Here is a 22,055-nt window from a genome sequence, read left to right as displayed (position 1 = left end):
CACAAGCGCACAGAGGGGGAAGAGAGAGACAGAGAGAGAGAGAGAGAGAGAGAGAGAGAGAGATCTTACATCTGACAGAGCAGGAATCCCTATGGTTTGCATGAGCACAGAAACTTTTGTTTGTAGTATCTGTTTTTCATCCTCACTAAGTTTGCCAAAGTACAGAAATTCAATCTTATCGAAATGCTTAAATTGTTTCCATAACTTCAAATTATCAGACCAGCACACAAGGCCAAAGGAAGGGTGTAGGGAAATCCACTTATCATATTCAGTTGGAAGTACAGCACAGTTTAATTTCATAAGATGCTCTTTCAAGTAAATGATATCTTCAGGACTCAGGAGTCCAGATTTCAAACCATCACTCCACTTGAGAAACACTTGGAAAACCTGAAACATGAAAGAAACTCTTTAAGTTTCACCACAACAAACATTAATTGTTTCACCACAACAAACATTAATTGCAACTGTGATTTTGTTTCAGATTTGGTTACTTACTGCATTAGCTGCTTGTGAAGGCAAAGTAACAGTCGAAAGCTGGAGCAAAATTTGTAGGTAGCTACTGAGAGGAGGGGTCTCATGTACTCCGCAGCCGTCAATGAAAAAGTCACGAAGGCCTGGATATATATTGCTCAGTGTCTTTTTTAAGGGGCAATGAGTCACTTCTGTCAAACTGCACTGAGGATTTATTTCCTTAATTTGGTCTAGACAACCAGTTGGATCATGCCAACATATTTCTTCAGGAGACAAAAACATTCCAGGTACCACATCCTCAGGACTAGAATCAGACGCATAGGGAACAAATACACAAGATCCAGAATGTAATTCCTCAGTGATTTTGTGCCTTGAAGTAGCCATTTCTTTCCAGATGAATGTGTACAAGTTTGACATTTGTGATATGCTGGCATGCAAAGAAAGTTGGACCCATTTAGTTGGTTGAAAGACTTGGAAGTATTTTTTATAAGTGAAAGACTCAAAAGTATAGACTAAACAAATAATAAATGGAAAATAGATATAACCCAAGCATGCTAAGAGGTCAAAAAAGTGCACGTATAAAGCGTATATTAAAAGCAAGTGTTCCATAAGTAAATAAGATATCATTGTAATTTGTAACAGGAAGAGGAAAAAGGAAAGTCATCCAAAAAAGAATAAGAAGAGGAACAGATGAAGGTGTGAGCAAAAGCATGCAAAAACCTCTGGTTCTGGAAAGCAAATATAGATGAAAAGCATCTCAATGCAAATCTGTCAAATTATACAGCAATAAGTCAATAATAACAACCAAGTCTTAGTCCCAAAATTTTGGGTTTGGGACTAATCTATATCTGAGTCAGATAAAGATCCTCAACAAACCAATCAGGGTCGGTCACATGTATTTTTTCTTATCATTCTACCCTATCCAAAGTCATACTCTCCATCACCTCCTTAATTGACATATCCTTTTTTAATACTTCTATTAATGTTATTTTAGGTCTTTTCAACCTTTTTTTCTCATTACCTTAATTTGAATCAACTCATCTATTAAATTATCAACGTCACATGTATTTTTTCTTATCATTCTACCCTATCCAAAGTCATACTCTCCATCACCTCCTTAATTGACATATCCTTTAATACTTCTATTAATGTTATTTTAGGTCTTTTCAACCTTTTTTTCTCATTCCCTTAATTTGAATCAACTCATCAATTAAATTATCAACAAATATATTTCCAAGAAATCATCTGAATTATATAAACCGCAGAATAGCCATGCAAGGAATTTCAATCCAGCATTGACTCAAGAGCTGACTTACACATACATGTTCATGGCAAGTGGATAACATGAAATCTAGAGAAAAAAGCATTAATTAGTTTCTATAGCCAGCAAGAAAGAACATTTACTAAATTAAATAATCTTACTTTCAGATGACATTTTTAAAGATCTAAAATGGCATATAAGAAGCAGCAATACCTGGCCTTAAAAGGTCTCTGAGAACTTCTCCACACTTTCAGAATTTCCAAAATGTCATCCATTGTAACTTTAACCTTAAACCCAATATCACTAACTAGCTTCCCGTTTCGTACCTGTTCCAAAAAAAAAAAAAAAAAAAGCTCAGTAAAGAACTATAAAAATCCATGTGAGCTAAATCCTCCCACCATACAGGGAGATGCAGCAGGTTCTTAAAGAAAAACCCCCCACCCCTCCCCCTAAAAAAGAAAAAAGAAAAGAGGAAAACAAATTGGTTACGCTCTACCTATACACCCAAAAAAGATATAGTAGTAAATAAGGATTGGTGCAGAAAAGAGAAAGTGGGTGGCCCCTGTTTTTCTCATCAAGGGCACAACACTGTATGAAGCTCGAACTGCAGAGCAGGTGAAGAAAACATAGGACACATGTTAGCTAGGCCGTTTCTTGTAGGAGTGCTAATGCACATTATTTATAAGTTGGTAATCATTTAAGTTGGATTTGGCTTTGCCAACCATTCAAAGAATTATATGGAGGAGCATATATATATATATATATATATATATATATATATATATATATATATATATTGTTTCAAGTTACAGCATTTAAAACAGTGTGCTAATGTTGCAATGTAATATCAAACATACAAAAGAACAGGAGCAACCTGATGAACTCACTTTCTTCTTGCATACAAGTGCGAACTTTGTGATGAAAGCTTATTTCATATAACATTATTTTCTAACCAAAACTTGATCTCCAACAATCTTTCATCTTTTTTCTTCTTTTCTGTAACAAAATTTCTAATCTGTTCCATATTTTTCATAAAACTAAGAAGTAACCCCCAAAAAAAAATTGCATTGGTTGATGTAGCAAATTGAGCTTCACACCCTTTCTCACTCGATGTACAATACTTTGGCAAAGCAAGCGTAAAGAAACAAATGTGTGTGTGTGAGTGTGTGTAAGAGAGAGAGAGAGATGCTCCTAAAGCAAGAGCTGTCTGCTCAATACGGCTCTCAATCTCATCGTGCAGAATGACCTTTCTGATAATTGTAGCAACCCTCAATATGTTTGCATCACATTCTAGTTCTTAACATCATAGTGGAAGTACTCATGATAGTTAAACCAATTCAAAGGCTGTCTCCATAATAAACGATATTCATCCAAACCAAAAGGCTAACAAATACATTGCACCTTTCACAATATTTCATGCATAAAAAGAAGAGAATTTGTAAAGAATATAAATGACAACTAAATATGCTCCCATCACAAAGGAATCAGAATTGATAAAAGATTACATCAAAGTAAAAAAAAAAGATGAGAAGTGCAAAAGATTATATCTGGTGTGTATCATACAAACCTTCGGAACAGCATATGGAGCAGAAGCACCAAGAATTGAGCGTACTGCTTCACAATCGTAAAATAAATCTTTGGGATAGTGAAGCTCATCATCCATGCCAGATACTACCCACTGGACATCACTAATGCTGCTCATAAAAGAAGACTTGAAGGGTTTGCTATCTCCGCCAGAGTTAATATTGCAGTAACCCATCACTTTGTCACTAAAACAACTATCCCACAGTGTATCAAAAATCTCTAACAGATATATACAACTTTGCTGCATGCAATTTTTGGACAACACAGATATTAAGTGGACCAATTCATGAGATTCCCAGTCTTTGGCAATTGATTCAGGGGAAATCAGATCTCTTTCCCACATGAGATCCTTAAAAATGATATGAGATATATCAGAAACAGTCTTATCAACTTGATTAATTTGCACAAAATCCACAACACCTAATTCCTGGAAAAATTCCCTCCATTTTTCCAGTCCACATGAGAGTGATTCAGTAACTGGATGCCTCAAATAAGTGATGTCAACTTCATGCCATTTCATATCTACAACATTAATCAACATATTCACATTGACTGGATTTCCATATTCTTTACTAAAATGAATTGGCACCTCAACAAGTCGTTGAAAGCCCTGATTTGTTAAAATGAAAGCTTTATTTCGTAATTGGGAGATTATGTACTCCCTTTCAACATGACAATCAGGGCAGCTAGACTGTAGGTGGATCATTACAAAGCAAACATACTCTGTCATCAAATTCTTGTCCCTATTTGTAATTCTGTCATCAGATACAGCTGGCAAGATGTGCACCTTCACAATTTCATGAGCAGACAACCACTGGACACCAATTCTATGAAGCAAGTTGGTCAGATTGCCTACTAGACTCACATCCAAGCATGAGGTATCAACAGTTGATGCAGAAAGGAGGGCAGGATTCACAGTTCGAAGTTTAGCAAATAAATTTGGGAAAGCTTCAAGTCCATGCCTGCCATCAAACCCTGCGCTTAAAGCATCAGATTGTAACCAGATTGTACCTTCATTCACTGAACTGTATGTACCATCTGAAAGAGGAATAAATGGTATTTTTTTAAGGTTCTCTGTGAGATCAATTTCTGCATCAGAATTAAACAAAGTTTGTCTAGATGAATGGAATGACATTGTATAAAGTGCATTTAGCCAAGAAGACAACCAATACAGGCCCATGGAGTTGATGCCATTCTCCACATGACTCAGAGAGCGTATAAATTGTAGTAGAATTTTAGGACCATATTCCTCAATACCCAGTGCCCTTGCTAATGAATCAGAAATTTGTATATTTCTATCCAAGAATCCAAGGCCAAGGTGCTCACTAAGCATACTATCAGGAAGAAGAATGCGAGCCTGTTCATTCCAACCTCTTAGAACCTTGCAAGGAGGAGCCCATCTGTTGTTTCCTCCTTCCAGAAGTAAGCAGTTTGTCATACGTAATTTTGAAATAATCAACCGGGGAAGACTTGAAAAGAAGCCATGAACTTCCCCAACAAGCGGAACAAAGCTCATGAAAGCAGATACAGCCTTTCCGGGATTCTCTCTAAAACACGGAAGAGCGCAAAAGGATCTCTCAGCATCAACAAACAAACTAGGAAACTCAGACAATAACCACTGATTCCAGGGACTATCTCCATCCACTTCCTCTCTAGATGATGGAAGAACAAAATCACCTTGAAGAATAAATTTCAGACCATAAGTCCTTAAAGGAAGAAATGCAAAAACAGGCCACTGGTCTAGAAGTGGAGTGTAATCCCCGTCAATTGATTCCTGCAATGTTAATGCTATAGAGATCTCTGTCGTTTGCACATCACGACGAATGACATCTGTCCACAACTTCTTTGACGCTACAAACCATGTCATTTTCTCTTTTCCATGTGAAACCCTTATGATGCCATTTCCCACAATTTCTTTTCTCATCACAATAAGTGAATCATTGAGCAAGTTTCTAAACTTAATGCACTTAAGCCGGTGAAGAAAAAGCAATAAAGATGGGTGAAGATCTGAAAACATGGTGATAATGCTGTTCACGACAGTACTGTCCAAAAATCTTGATCTGAAAGGAAGTACAATGCAAGTGTTCCAGCACTGATCATCTAAATGATCAGTGTCACTAGATGCCAGCCTACTGAACAAGTCAATATCACAAGGCAGTACTATTGTAGGCAAAACAAAACCAATCTGACCCTCACTTATATCAAATTTGACATGAAACCCATTAGAATGAATCTCTGGAGTATCTGTAACCTGCATAAAGAACATCCAAATTGATGAATGTTGATTATTTATAGTTTATAACCATTAGTTTGATAAAAAAAAAAATTCAGTCAGAAAGTAACCCAGGTTTCTATGTGAGGATACCACATTCAAACTCTATGCCAGGATTCACACCATAACACTTTTCACTACAATTACAATTGTCTAACAAAAGTAGAGTGAGTTAAACACAGACTTTGACACACTTGCTAAAAATGAAAAACATCTGAACATTATTCAAATCATGTTTATATTCTTTGTGGGACATAGCCTTTAAACATCCATAATAATCATCTTCTTCTAAACTTCATTCAATTTTTCATGTCCACTCCTGGAATATTAAGTCATAACCCTAACTTATCAAAAAAAATATTAAGTCATAACCCCAAGCAAAAAACTAATTCTTAAGCAAAAGATTAAATTCTGTCAATTACATTTTAACCAATGTAAAACGCCCAATAACCACAATAAAGCTTATGAATGCATGTGACAGATGAATAAAGTCAACAAAAGATTGATTATATTGGAGATGAATGTCAACAATAGATTATATCATCTGCTTCTAAAGCATAATATACCAGATTTAATAATTGGTTTCTGAACTTATTGCAATTGTTAGTATTCACTCCTAGAGTTTGAGAAGCATAACCTTTAGCCAATGTTTAAATTATATGCAAGGTAAATTGCAAAGTCCACCTCTGAAGTTTGGTGTTGCTTGGATTTTACACTTGAAGTTTGAAAAACTTGATTTTATACCCCAAAGTTTGGTTCCGTTAGCAAAGTCACACCCTCGGTTAATTTTGGGTGTTAAGTCACACTTCATCACGTTGATATTTTTTTTTTGGGTGCCAAATCAGCCCTTAAACAGAGTCATTTTGCCCAAAACTCATAACACAAATTAATTGCAGATTTTTTTTTGATAAGTAAGAAAGATGTATATAAAAACTGCTAAATGCAAAGTAGAGCACAAAGCATGTTAAAAAGTACAAAAAAAGAGAGAAAAGCAAAACCCCATGAACACCTCATTCCCAAATCCGTTAGCTTAAACAGAGTCATTTTGCCCAAAACTCATAACACAAATTAACTGCAGATTTTTTTTCTTTCTTATTTGATAAGTAAGAAGGATGTATATAAAAGCAGCTAAATGCAAAGTAGAGCACAAAGCATATTAAAAAGTACAACAAAAAGAGAGAAAAGAAAAACCCCATGAACACCACATTCCCAAATCCATTAGTTTTTTTTTTTTTTTGGTTAATCAAGTGACAGTAACAAATTCATTTCTTAGAAAGACAAAAGATAGGCAGATTAGTCAAACAGTTGGCATGGCTCACTCAGACCAGTTTGGAGCATTCAACAACCAAAAAGTTATGATCTTCAAAACAACCAGCAGATACCCAGGATTATAAATTAAATAAAATAAAAAATAAAAATAAAAAACCCAAAATCAAAGGAAATTAAAATAACAAACGATAAATCAATAGAATTCAGGGGAAAAAAATTGAACTAAGAAGAAAGAAGAAAAGGACAGCATGAATAGGAGGAATATAGGGGGGGAAAAAAAGTAAGATCTGGAGGTTGGAATGGGGTTAGGATTAAAAAGATGATATTGTTAATGAAAACAAAAATTGGAAGAAAGAAAAGTAAAGTTGAGAACATAGTACTTATCTGTGATCAAAGGCGCGCTTAGTGAAAAAAAATTACTATGTTGCCAAAAATTTTAAAAAACGGATTTGGGAATGAGGTGTTTGTGGGGTTTTAAGTTTGAGAATAGCTGTGAAACAGTGTCTCATTAAAATCTGGTTTATGTTGTGGGTTTTGGGAAAAAGGGCTCTGAGCTAATTTGGCAAAAAAAAAAAAAACATGTCAGCATGACGAGGTGTCACTTAACTGCAAAATTAACTGAGGGTGTGATTTTGCTAACGGAACTAAACTTCGGAGTGTAAAATCAAGTTTCTCAAACTTCAAGGTGTAAAATCCAAACAACCCCAAACTATAGGGTTGTACTTTGCCATTTACCCATATATGTATCAAAAACATTGTTAATAACCCTGGGTTAATGAATCCAAAAACCAGTATAAAGCTTTGTGGTGCTTGTGATACTTGAATATCGACAGTTTGATTGATCATGATCCAAACCAAGTATATATCCCAAAATAACATAATGAATCATACAGTAAGAAAATGCACAAAATAAATGGGAAATAAAGGAGAAATAAGGTCCTTTAGGGTATTCTAGAGGATTCTAATCCAGAGCAACATAATAATCCAGTGAATTGATGGAGCTTGACCAGAAAAGACTCCTTCAAAAGCATGAAATCTTTAAACAAAACTTATAAGTAAAATAGCACAGCAACTTTCAAGAAAAGAATACAAGCACCCAAATCAGATAGAGATTTATCTGAGAAAACATTGAACAATACTATGAGGTCTAGATGGTTCACTTAGCAACAAATAGCCAAGAAATCAAAGCTTCTGTAACTTTAAAACATATGATATCATGATACTTTCAGGATTAAGCCTTAGGTTCAGTTAAGTTGAGCTTCTCGATTCTATGACTTTCTTTAAAACAAATATTCTAAAGTAAACACAAAATAAATAAAACCATTTAAAATTGAAGAAAAAAATAGAAAATTTTAAAATAATAAAAAAACAAAGAATGATGACAACCCAAGTACTTGGCCAAAGCCCTCTATCATTTTTTTCAATAAATTTCTTAATACTTGTCCCAATAATATATGTGTGTGTGTGTGTGTGTGTGTGTGTGATAATAGTTTTCTCCAAACATACCCGGAAGACCGATTTGAAACCAATGCCCTTCTTCCCTATATACCCAGCATCGGATCCTTTCTTTGTTGAATTTCCAACATCACAAAGTGCTCTGATGTTTTGAGCTGAAAAGCCTTGCTCATTATTTAGGACAATAATGCCAGAGTCTTGAAGAATGAATGTCAGAGTTGGTTCCACATTTTCCAGATAAATATTATCATCAGCATTTTGAACCTGAAGCAAAATGTACAATAAATATATTCGTTTATTAAAAAAAAGGCTTCTAAGCAACCTATTTTGTGCCTATTACCTTTAATGAAATTTATCTTCAAAATCAAACCAAAAGAGATTCCATACAATTGGGGTTGCAGTCTGTATCAGGATGTACAATAAAGTAAGAATGGTACAGATGACATTAAGTCAAATGATAAACTAGATACGGCCAACCATCTGGGTTACTCTTAGCTTTTTACAAAATCATAAAACAGTAAAAAGAATAGCAAGTGAGAATAAAAAACCATACAACCAGAAGTCACAATGGTTCAACCATATTATCATAATACAATGTGAAGTAGGGAAATTGTCATTTCCTGATACTCAAGGGAAGAGGTTGGTGTGATTTCCCCCATTAGTTATTTTGTTGATTTTAGCTGAATTATTTAAGTATAAGATAATACTGCTATAGGTTAATGCCTTTGGAGAGTGAGTTCATCTTATGCAAGTGGCTCATTGTTCTCTTCTTTGGAATTATGTCTCTAAATTGGAAAATTTGGGTGAAGGGGGTGGAAACACAAACTTTAGTTGCAGTTATTGTCAATGTACTTTAAAGATTCTATTGTCGTTTGAAGGGTTATTTGCTAAAAAATTAGTAAGTAGGGATAAAACCATGTCCTAAAGTGTCACCAAAGCATCTTTGAAAGATACAAAGGATGAAAGAAGAGGCTGAACAGAGAAAGAAGCCTAAACAAGTCACATCACCTACTTGGGAGCCAATTCAGCTCAGGGGCAAGTCCAAGCTTCACAATGTTGGTTCCTGAGAGCATTGAAAAATTCAAATTGCTAGGATGTAAGTTCTATCCTGGTGACTTTCCATTCCACTTTCATAGAAACCCATATCATATTAACTCTTACACCAAATCAGCTAATAATATGATTGTGGGTTTTGCTCCTCTGAGTTACACTGCTTTGAAAATAACTCTTCCAAATAGAACAAATTGAGAGTTTTTTTACGAAGGGGCCTTGAAGCAAAGGAGCGAGCTTTGTATTTGATGGGTGGACAGATGCATAAAGAAAGCCTCTTACCAATTTTATGGCTGCTTCAGTAGGGAGGTCAATTTTCCTAAAGTACCTCAATATGTTTTCCAAGTCATAATTCAGCATGTTGTGTACAAATGACTTGATCGCAGGCTTCAAAGCGGTGTTCCTAGAGGATTTAATTTAGATATTGAGCTCGAACTCAAATGGCACTAACTCCTCTCACAAGAATAGGTAAAAGGTGAAGTCATCACAGGGTTTAAAACTCAATAGGTGCATGTGCAACCAATTTAAAATAAAAATTAAAAAAAAGGCATAAGCCCATATTAAAAAGGATTTTTTTTTCTAACGCACTTGATGCGCAGGTTTGGTTTTGGTGAAAAGTGGAGGAAATGGATTTGGCCTTGTGATTCACAATTCTTTTTTTTTTTTCCTTTTCTTTTTTTAATAAATGGCAGGCCATATTCCTTGGAGGTTCAAAGAGTATAGAGACAAGGGGATATATCATCTTCTCTCCTCTTCATATTGGTTATGGAACTTTTTAGCATAATGCTACACAAAAATGTTGGTGTTGGCTATTTAACTGGCTTTTAGGTTGAGGGAGGAGAGGTTATGGTGATCTACCATTTGGAATTTGCTGATGAGTCAATCATTGCAAAATCTAAGCGGACTTGGCTTTGTTCAATATTTACTCCTTTGTTCAAGTTAGTATCAGGTTAAAGGTGATGCGGCCATGGAAGATGGATTTTCTAATATTTTGGAAATTCCCCTATTCAAGAATTTTATTTTTGATAGGTAAATAAAAATTTCATTAAAATAGAAGTGCAGTCCCAATAAAATTCCATTCCCTATTGAAGAATAATATTATTAGTTCCACATGTGAATACGAGTCTGTTCAGGTAAAAACAGGTTTTTTTGGGGGGGGTGTTTATTTTATTAGTTATGGGCAATTTTATATGGAAAGGTTGACCTCCAAACCAGAGGAAACTTCCTCCAACCCAATACGTGGCAGTGAAAGAAACCGCTCACATTTCAAATTGGTTTGGAGGAAAACCTTGTCCATTTTATGTTCAGGGGCAAATCTATAATTTCTACAATCCTACGACTTAAGGGTATTTTTGTAATTTGGTTAGGTCTAATATCTTCTAGGAGATCCCAAGTATATTAGGTTTTATTTTCTTTGGGTCCAAGTTAGTATTTTATTAGGTTAAGTTTACTAGTCAAATTAGGAGTCCACATACTTTCTTCTATCAAATAGTCACCAAATAACTCATCAAACCACATTTAAATCCTAACACAACCCCATAAACCTGTCTTTAACAACTATAGGTCCTATTTCCACAAATCCTACTAAACCTTAACCCACCACAACTACATGTAGACAAATTCCCCCAATTTGTCCAACATCAAAAGGTCATTTGAGCAAACGTTAGTTTGTATCAGTCATGGATGCATACAAATTTATTTTCTTCTAACTTCCCTTCTAGTGTAGTTGAGCTGTTGAGGATAGAATATATTGAAGTGTAGCTGGGTTCTGAAAATTAGTGGTCCATCTGATTCTTATGTGACATTACAAGGGTTGAACTTTTGTGAAATTTCCTTGGAATAGTATTTGATGTAACTAGGTGCCTCAGAAGGAAAGATTTTAAGATTATTCATAATAGAAACCTATTAATTGTTGACTGGTATTCTATACAAAACAACAGTAAATAAGCAACTGATCATTTTTTAAGTCTTAACTCCTTATTCAATGGTAAAAATATTGACTGTTTGCGTTCTTACTATTGGTGTCTTATGGAAAATGCCAAAGAAGGTGATCCAGTTGCTTGAATGTTAACACGGGAGGTTTTGTAATCAAAAGTGTATAAAAAATAGGAATTCCTCTATGTGTAACGTGAACAATAAGGAGAGAGGAATAGTAGGACATTCGATAGCATTAAGAAACACTTAAGTACTCCTTTTTTGATCTTTTTATGACTGGGTGACTATTTTAGACTACGTACAAGCTACATCTTTCTTTAATATTTTAGATCTTTTGGTTTTAAGATTTTAATTCTTTCAAGAGTAGCTCCAGGACAATCCCTATTTGAATTTTACTACTTTCTTTAATAAGATCACTTTTCATATATTAAAAAAAAAAAAAGGAGACAGCTCTTTTCATGAATGGTGATGTCGATGACGGAGATATTGTCACAACTAAATAATATTGAATGTAGTTTATTTGGGATGGATATTAGATGGTTGATTTGTGACACCAATTTTTTGTATTAGTACTTCCACATGCGATGGGTCATGAACCCACAAACTCACCCCCCACCTTGGTCTTAATTAGGGAGGAGGTGCCACTTCAGCTAGAGTTCATCAGCATGTCAGTTATAGTTTTTGGTACTCTAAATATGGATGATGGTTTGTTTTGTACTCCAAATATCATTTTGTCAGTTTGTGGTTGGAGTGGGGAATAGGGTGAGGTTTTGGCAGGATGGATGGCATGGGGATCAACCTTTTCAATTGGCTTTTCCAAGGCTGTATGGCATTGCCATTGTGAAGGAGGGTTCTGTTGAAACTTCTTTGCATAGGCAGGGGGCGGAGGATAGAAGATTATGGAATGTTCGGTTTAGTAGATTTTTTAATGATTGGGAGATGGATGAAGGGCCGCGGTTTCTTCGTATGTTGGGTGCTATAACCCCTCCTATGGATGTTGGAGATCGAATGAGATGGAAATTGAAGCCTAATGGAGCTTTTGACATCCGTTCGTACTATAACAAATTAAGAAATTCTCCTTCAACTATCTTTCCTTGGAAAGCTATTTGGAGAGTTAAGGCCCCAAGGCGAGTTTCTTTTTTTATTTGGTGTGTAGCTTGGAATAAGATCCTAACGGGAGACAATCTGAGATTAAGGAGATTGAATTTTGTGAATTGGTGCATTATGTACCGTCATTGTGGAGAGACGGTAGATCACCTTCTTCTTCATTGTGAAATGGCCTACCGGTTATGGAACTTTGTTTTTATAACTTTTGGCTTGGCCTGGGTTATGCCTAGATTGATTTCTGAATTGCTTTTTGGTTGGTGGAATTGGTTGGGGAAACATTCATCTTAGATCTGGAATTTAGTCCCGCTGTGCATCCTTTGGTGTATTTGGAAGGAGCGAAACCGGAGGACTTTTGAGGATTTGGATAGCTCTAGTGATCAATTGCTTGTTTTTTTTAGTGGAACTCTTTTTGATTAGTCTCGCGCGTGGGGACTCACGTCTAGTGATTCCCTCCCTTCTTTTCTTTGCTCCCTTTTCCTTTTGTAATTTACTTGTTGTCTTTGTTTCTCTTTGTTCTCTTCTTCTTGTATCTCCTAGGTTGCTCTGTGTTTTTTCAGGGATAGAGTAACCTTTCATATATATATCATTCTTACTTATCAAAAAAAATGACATAAAATCCTTACAGAATATAGGATGCATTGAAAACCAACTTCACAAATCTATATTGGTTCACCATTGTTAAATTACCTAGTGTCCCAAAAGCTTAAGTTGTTAAGGAATGATGAATTTAATCATTTAACCATATTTCTAACACTCCCCTTCAAGTGTGGGCCTAAACTCCTAGTTAATAAGTGAGGCCTAACACATGGAATTTTTAACATTTTAAATAGGAGGTAGAGTTAAGACAAGGATTGAACTCAAATCTCCTACTTTGATACCATGTTATATTACCGATTCTCTCAAAAGCTCAAGCTTTTGGGACAACTAGTAATTTATCAATCACGTTACTCACATATGAAGTACTACACTACTACTCTCAATGAGAGAAACAAAGAAGATGATCTTACCAGCTCAAGAAGAAAATGTGAATCCTGAGAATATAATTCTTGTGAGAGACAATGAAGTGCTCTCCCCAGGCGAGCATGCTGCTTCTTCAACATGCTAATTTCAGTGTTTGAAAGACTTGGATCAAGGCCAAATTCGTCCCGCCTGATAGATTCAATGACCAGGGCTGCATTCTTATCTTCATTAAGTTCAGCTAAATGTTGCAAGCAACCACTGCTAATTCTATCATCAAAAACTAATGCCCCATTGATTGATTGACAAACTCCAGTATGTTCTTCAATCTGCCCATCTGCCACAAGAGGTACATCCAATTTTACTTTGGAAGTGGAAGACTTACTTGAGAAATCTTGCATATTCTTAAGGCCAATGCTTTTCTCAGGCCCAGCAGCTTCCAAGCATGAAGCTCCAAATGGGAAAAAATTATTAGCATCAGCAGAACAAAATGAATGGTAATCATCAATCCACTCCACTATACCAAGAGACAATCCAACTTCATGAAGCATGACACGCTCTTCCCTTCGGTTGCACTCACACAAAATGGCTGAATTAGCATCTTTGATGACAGATCGCATTCCAGAAAGCAACACATCAGCAGCGAAACCACAAAACTCTGTGGGTAAATAGCCAAGACAATCAAGGAAAAATCTTGATACAACAGGCACTGCTTTATTCATATTGCATAAACTTTTGTGTAACTCACTACTAAAACTTCCAGCATGAGTATCAGCCTCATCAACTATTTTCTGCATATATGAAGTGTTTCCTTGCATGAGAGAGTTCCGATTGTCGTTTACTTCTCCACTCTCAAGAGAATTCTTCAAAATGACTTCAAATGCACGACGTGCATGACATTTTAAAAGGGACAAGGGAACATATTTTTCTCCCCCAACTAATGAGAACAAAGATAACAGCTGCACAGCTGTTTGAAAAGGAGATCCTTGAAGTGCAGCTTCCAAGAATGAGTCCACAGTAGCCAAATGATCAATGCGCATGACCTTGCCATCTTTTGTCACTAAACACAATAATTCTTTCGTGTTGACTTCATTCAACAACCATGGCACAAGAGGACCAAGTGAGGGAGCAAATACCAGGTCCCAATGTGCCCATGTGTTTAGATCAGACATCAGCGGTGCCCTAAGTAAGGCCTCAACTGCATCCTTGGATGTAAGAGATTCCAAGGCTCCTTTCTGGCTGATGTCGATTCTCACCTTCGTGGTTTCCAATGATTCACTTCCATTATGGGCTGTTGATTCTCCAACATTACACATTTCAAATAATGTTACAGAAAATAGGACTCCTTTAGAAATTACATTATTCTTATGCTTCCCCAAAATATCTAGGAAGTCCGACACAGAACCATTTTCCGAAATTTTGAAACTGATCAATGGGAATTGCCTCCTAAGCAATGAAGAAATCATTTGCTTGGTTGCTATTTCTTTCTCCCCTACGCAGCCATTGAGAGCTTGTGATACTAAAACAAACAATTGATGCTGAAGCATGCAAACCTCCAAAGGGGACTTTTCACATATGTCACCTGTTAAGAACTTGTGTATTTCATCAGGTAGGAGGGAGGCATGTTTTTCTAGGAACATTAAAAACTCCCCAAAACCAAGTGACTTAAATGTCTTGACGCAAAATTGCTCTGCTAGCCAAAACTCACAATTATAGAGCTCCCTTAAGATGTTAATTCTCTTTTCTAGAACTGATTTACCACGACTATGGATTCTGTTGTCAAGCTCAAAATACATTGCAGCTTTCCTGATAATGTCTTCAACAGATACACCTGTGAGATCAAATTGGTAATTACACATCACAATTAAAGTAAAGAAATTTATAAGGAAAAAATATTAGGAATGATGGGATAATAAGTCGGGAAACTCAAAAAAGTGTCACAACATATTGACACCTTCCCCAATTAACTTTTTTCTTATACAAGTTTTGGACTCCAACAGAGGAGGAAAGCGTGTGATTCAAACTAGTGATCACCACTTCATAAGGTGAGGTCCCCAAATGATTGTGCTACCCCTTCCGGTTCCCTAATTCACTTTTCAAGTAAATCACACCAAAGTATGACCAGCTAAACAAATGAAAATAGGCCTTTTCCATTAACAAATATCAAAATCCACTTATCCAAAAACAAATATCAAAGTCCCACATAATCTCCCTAGAATTTCAAGGCATGCACATTACAATCTAATCTCCCTAGAATTTCAAGGCATGCACATTACAATCGTGGCATTATGACAAGAGTCTAGTGAGCAAAATTTTACAAAATATCAGCAAGATTTAGAATTCAAGATGATGTCAAAATGCATAACCAAGTCATAGGTTGAGAAAGGAGGGATGTTTAATTTTCAACCAATTTACACTCCAGTTGTAAATTAAAAAAATTATGAAATCCCCCCCCCCCAACCCAAAAAGAAAAAGGGGTCCCAAAAAAAATAAAAAAAAAAAGACAGATAACACAAGATAAGAGAAATAAGGGAATAGGCAAACCATAATTGAACTATTATCAGCAAAGCCTATTTTAAGAAGTAAACACTACTCACTGTGTGTAAGCTCAACACTATGCTCAGTGATGACTGGTGCATCCTTAACACTTGGTTCAACATCTATGATCTCATAGTCAGATTGATTTTGCATATGTGAGTTAGTTAATTCCTGTTGACTAATTGCTAGGAAGGTATCGTAAATGCTGTCCCACATTCCAGATTTGATAGATGATACCTGCAATATATAAAAAGCAACTTAATCAGACTGTGTGATCTCCTATAGAAGCATCACAACAAGGATTGCAGAGGTGAGTCACTATGTATATGCAAATATAAAACATAGACAACAATTAAAAAATGAGGACACTCAACTCGAACAGACACAAGATACATTAAGTAGCACTTATACCATCTGAAGTAACTTATAAGATTACTTTATATAACAAAAAAATAGGAATTAGTTAAAATATTTCATGAGTAGATTCTATTATTCAGTTATTACATGTAATAAAGTTTAATACTAAAATTCAACACAACCAACTTACAGCAACATTTAGTAATCCAACAAATGGAAATGATGAAAACATCAATTTGATTTTCTTCCTCCGTCGAGCTTTTACGTTATAAAACTGAAGCATCCTCTCGAAAACCTACAAGAGTATTATGAGATATCAGCTAAAAATTGCATCCCATTTTTGTAAGCACAATAAACAAGAACCAACTAGACCAGCCCCTGAATAGAAACATAGCATTGTCACAAGAAATAGAACTGAAGGCATAATTGAAAATCAAAGTGTAAGTTCTTCAATCTATTGCACTTCTTTTCCTCCACATACTACCAGGAAAACTACAATTTAAAAAAAAAAAAAAAAAGCAAAACAAAACAAAAGAGGAGGAACGCAATTACATACACACACACACACAAACACATATTTCTATGGTTAAACAGAAAAGGGAGGGAGGGAGGGAGAGGGAGAGAGAGAAAGAAGTTTGGTCTCTTTCTTCTTTACAACTATGATGCTGAAGGCAATCTTGAATATTTATAAAGCCAGCATGATAGACACTGACAGATCCAACATGTCAGAAAATTCTAATTATAAGGTAATTTAGTAATTTTACAATTTTGTTATAAGTTACTTAGTTATGACTTATTAGTCTAGTTTCATTTTATTGTTGTTAAATTGACTTTTACTAGTTATATTTTGAGTCTTGTTTAGTCATTTCCTTGTCTTAGTAGCAGTTTTAATGCTTTTTTAGGTTATGTTTAGAATTTATTACAAAATAAGTGAACTTTGTGGGCCTGTAAACAATTCGAGAGAGAACTTTGATTAATAAAATTCAGCATATTATGATTTCCTTTAACCACGAGACTCCACTAAAATTCTTCTAGGTGAGTTGCTAAGAGCCTTGTGACTCAATTAGCACTTTTTGGTGTTTTCAACGAAGATGCCTAGGTGAGTCTAGAAGAATTGGTAAGACTGCCTAATTATCTCATTATTCTTGAATTTCTCCATTGATTTTCTGAACCAAAACCAGACACTTTCAAGCCAAAACTGTCAGCACAACTTATCATCAATGAGCATCGACAACCCCAAAAATTCAATCTATCATTCTAGTATGTTTACAGCCCCTGGACAACACCTCTGCTACTTTCTTTTCTTGTCATTTTTCAATTCCACAACTTCATAAAACTTCAGAATCTAAAATATTGAGTCTAAACCCCAGTCTCAAAACCAAAGGACTATACTACATCAGACTATAATCATCTATCCATATCTCGCATAGTTTTTGGGGAGGCACTAGAAGAGAATGATGATGTGTTCCTCACAATTTATTTCTTCTCCCCATCAACAAACAAAACTTTTGAAAAGGGATTTTTTTTTTATGAAACAAAACATGGAAAGCTCCAATGACCTGCTTGCTTCTTTTGGTGGTTCCATTTTTGACTAGTCTAGGGCTTTTGGACTCACCTCTAGCGATTCTCTCCCTTAGTTCTCTCCTTTGTAATTAGCTTTTTCTTTGTTTGTTCTTTTTCCTTTCTGTAATCTTTGGCCTACCTTATGCCCTTTTTGCATGAGGTAGCTTTTTGAATATACATCTTTCTTTCTTTTTTTGATAAGTAAAGTCTATTCATAGTCTTAAGGAGTCACCCAAATATACATCTTTCTTACTTATAAAAAAAAGGATTTTTTTTTTTAATTTTAAAAATAAATAAAAAAATAACTTATTTTCTTTTCTCTTGCAGTGAATCAAACATAATATTATGCAAAACATGAAGAAGATAGCAGAACACTAAAAGAGTGGCCTTAAAAAACTGTTGAAGTTTGTAAGCAACTGTTTCATAAGTAAAGTTCTGGGAATCAAGAGATATTTTGGAAATTATTCCACAATGGTTGACAATTTTTTACTTTGATTCCTTTGAACTAGTAAGTACTGCAGAACACTTAATAGTTCCTAGTATCATATATCCACACCTTTTCCTTTCTTTCCTTTTAACAACCAACCACCTGTTGTTGGAGTTAGTAAGCAACTGTTTCATAAGCAAAGTTCCAGGAAATAAAAGATCACTCGGAAATTATCTCGCAATGGCTTGATCATTTGTTACATTGATTCCTTTGAACTAGTTAGTACTGCAGAACATAGTAGGAGAGATATATAACATAATAGTTACTAGAGTTCAGATATCCTCTTTTTTTTATAGGTAAAGTTTTCATATATCCTCATTGTTTCCTTTCTCTACTTAACAACCAACCAGCAACTACCTATTGCTGAAGTTTGTAGGCAACTGTTTTATAAGATAAGTTTTGGGCATCAAGAGATAACTTGGAAATTATCCATCAATAACTTGATGAACATAGAAGACTGAATTTCACTTACAGTTCCTAAATTTCATATATCCTCCTAAACTTCTGCAACATCAAAAGATCACAAAAATCCAAAAATTTTACTGACTTCTATGACCACAAAAAATCAACCAACGTTGAAAAAAAAATCAGTTAAATTTCACAATAAAGTCTCAAGGCATGTAATATAAGATATAAGATTTCATGGCAAGTGCTTCTTTTTTCTCATAATTCTTTTTCTTTTTTTAAGTAACAGAAATATTAATAATAGAACCTGGAAAAATTATAAAGGAGAAGTACATATTATCCCCCAAAAAATTTTACAATCCAAAATATAAAAGAGCAACAAAATCAAAAAATAAATGACAATGGAAGCTGCTGAGGCAATAAGCTGTAGCTCAATTGGCACATCTCCTAAAATAATGGAATGGAGGGTGAGGTGGTGCATCTATAATTTACCGTACAAAATAAAAGGCAATGGAGGCTGCCAAAGGCCCTCCTCCAATCATACAATGGTCTTAAAACATAGATTCTGTACGTGTGTTTAGGATGGCTTATTTCTAATTTGGCTAGGTACAACATTTTAAAACCTTCAACTTCTTTAAAGTACAATTATTTTACGAACTTGTTTTTTCAGTCAAGTAAGCCAATGACTTCTTCTTTTTTTTAATAAATAAGAAACTTTTGTTGAGAAAAAACTATTTCATAAGCAAAGGACATGAAGATGCCTAAAGAATTACAAAATAGAATTATGTACAAGAAGATAATGAGTCTAAAAACATCACGCAATAGAATCACAATGTGTTAAGCCCCATGCTCGAGACCAATCAAATAGAGAGCTAGAAAAGATTGATAGAAACTGACCCTCCCTGTACACTACACATCTTCAAATGTAAACCAATTATGTTTCCTCCAAATAGTCCATATCAAAGACAAACGAACCATATTCCAAATTGCCGAAGAATGCTTACCCACCCAATTCCTCCAACCAAACATGACATCCATCACCTTACCTAGTAGGACCTAATGGATCCCAAAGCCTCTAAAAACAAAACTCCACAGATTATATGCAACTGCACAATGAATCAAAAAGGTGGTCCACCATCTCCCAACTACACCAGCACATGCAACACCATCCTACTAAAGTGTTGCCTCTCTTAATGAGGTTATCACAAGTAAGAATCCTCCCCATGCTGCCGTCCACACAATGAATTTAAGGAATCCCAAATGGACACTTAATCCATTTCAAATTATGCTCAACTCAATCGAAGGTGAGGTTATTCTTCTATTACCATAACATCCAGATAAGGGAGAAACGCACAAAATTCCAAACCTTAGTATGCCCGTGATACACAAAACTGTCTTTCTATCATGCCAGAACCTCCTCATGGGTCCTAAGCATCACATGGTGCAACACAGATTAAGAACACCAAAGACAACAGTTCCATTGCCACTGCAAAATGCCAAGAGAAATATGATTTTTACTATGTCACCGATATACTCCAACAATTCGGAAAAACTTTCCACTGTCCCCCCAAAACATGCTACCTTCCGCAGAACCTTTGTACACCAAATGCTCTAGGTAGGAGACCCCAAATGCGCACTCCCTCTCAAACCTCAAAACAGGATAGAAATATGTACTTAATTTAAGTTCTGTCTCCTCACTTTTTTTCCCCTTTCCAAGTTAAGAAAAGAAAAGAGACATGTGCGACCCCAAACAAGCAAGGGCCGCTATATCATCTTCAATACCTATAGGATATAATGGGATGGTCAAAGCCTTTGTCAATATTTTGTGCCATACTAAAAATTTTAGTCCTAATAGGATATGTACTCAAATCCTCTAATTTCCAGTCGAATATATTCTTCATATATCAATGACCCAGTATTAGATTTGCAGGATTTGCTATACAGTTAGATATTACATTGTCAATTAAAATCATTAGAATTCCAACCAAATCACAAAAGAGATACTGAGTGGTAAAAATCTCCAAGAATATGAAAGAAGATTTCTAAAATTTATAAACCCTGAGAACTATTGTGAAATCATTTTAAATAAATGAATTTACACACATACTCTTTACATAAATCATACAAAGCAAAATTAAATTTCAACATCAGATAAAGAATAAAATCAGTGGATAGGTGTGAATCATAATCTATAACAAGAATTAACATACCTCAGGCACAGTATGATCCCGACACGCCTCCTTCCAGGTAGTAATGAATGTCTTTATACAGTGATTAGCAATTGCAAGATCAGCTTCGTTACAATTGTTAGCCTCCTCAATCTCCTTGGAATTGTCTACAGTATCAACATCTAGTTCTACCACCACCTTAGACACACCTTCGGGATTTTTTTTCTTTTTAGATGGTCCAGAGGGTGCAGACATGGTGGAACTTGGATTTTCATATTTCCTTTTCTTTTTTGATGATCCACTACAACTCTCATTGTGCCTTGGGCTAGCAGGAGCAAGGTGCCCATTCGCTTCACCTTTCAACCCAAGCCGTGTCATCTCTTCAATTTCAGACGGGTATGGACAGCTACTGACTCGGTCAGAAGAACTTGCAACATTCTGCGATCGCAAGTTAGCATCTTCAGTCCTTTCGTCTTCAGAACCAAAATCTTCATCATCAATATTTTCGCTTTCATCAGAGCCTGATGAACCAAATCTAGTGTGCTTGCCACAAAAAACCTTCTGTACAGAGGAGAATGATTCGACACGCTGAGAAATAGAACTGAAACGCTCATCAAGCTGCTTTTTCAACGCCCATAAAAGAGGACGACGCCTCTTGGATTTCATCTTAGCACCATCTTGAGGCTTCTTTAAAGTGGCAGTCTCTAAGTTCATGGCTTTCCTGATAACAGAAATATGCATCCCCAAGCTTTGAATTCGTAAGCAAAGTTCCTCCTTTCTGGCAACGGAACGCTTCTTAGCAACAAAATCCAAAAACTCTTCAATTTGAACAGTGTCCTCATCATTCTTACTCTTCTTCTTCTTATCCATGAACTTCCAAAGTAACGAACAAACCTCCTTGCCGGTTATTTTAAAAACTTCAGTGACATCAGAACTGAGTGAAAAATAATGCAACACAAGCGGGTGTCGCAAAAATGGCCCCAATTCAAGCCTTTCAAAGCTATCTACGCCCTCATTCTTACAAATCGCTACTTCCAAATCATACAACGAAGTAATTCTTTGAACCCCAACAAAGCAATGGATAAATGCATTTATCTAATCAAACCAAACAACAAAAACAACAACTTTATGGATCAATTTTGCTTTCACCAATACACAAAATTGAAGTAAAAGACT

The 22,055-nt window shown here is 35.5% G+C and overlaps 1 protein-coding gene across 1 annotated transcript in view; it reads right to left on the bottom strand.

Annotated features, from left to right (window-relative positions):
* The window catches only part of LOC142633674 (protein NO VEIN-like), a 28,039-nt gene that overhangs the window by 5,042 nt on the left and 942 nt on the right, over window positions 1-22,055 (bottom strand). The window contains exons 2-10 of the mRNA XM_075807913.1: window positions 20,922-21,974; window positions 16,447-16,551; window positions 15,959-16,136; window positions 13,412-15,192; window positions 8,364-8,576; window positions 3,300-5,567; window positions 1,946-2,058; window positions 496-898; window positions 70-387 (exon numbers count right to left, since the gene is read on the bottom strand). Of these exons, the coding sequence (XP_075664028.1) occupies window positions 70-387; window positions 496-898; window positions 1,946-2,058; window positions 3,300-5,567; window positions 8,364-8,576; window positions 13,412-15,192; window positions 15,959-16,136; window positions 16,447-16,551; window positions 20,922-21,974 (6,432 nt within the window). The remainder of the gene's footprint in view (window positions 1-69; window positions 388-495; window positions 899-1,945; window positions 2,059-3,299; window positions 5,568-8,363; window positions 8,577-13,411; window positions 15,193-15,958; window positions 16,137-16,446; window positions 16,552-20,921; window positions 21,975-22,055) is intronic.

The sequence above is a fragment of the Castanea sativa genome, chromosome 5 (genome assembly GCF_040712315.1).
Source record: "Castanea sativa cultivar Marrone di Chiusa Pesio chromosome 5, ASM4071231v1".
In the NCBI taxonomy this organism is placed as follows: domain Eukaryota; kingdom Viridiplantae; phylum Streptophyta; class Magnoliopsida; order Fagales; family Fagaceae; genus Castanea; species Castanea sativa.
The sequence above is the reverse complement of the archived record's forward strand: the minus strand, read 5'-3'. Positions and strand labels throughout refer to the sequence as shown.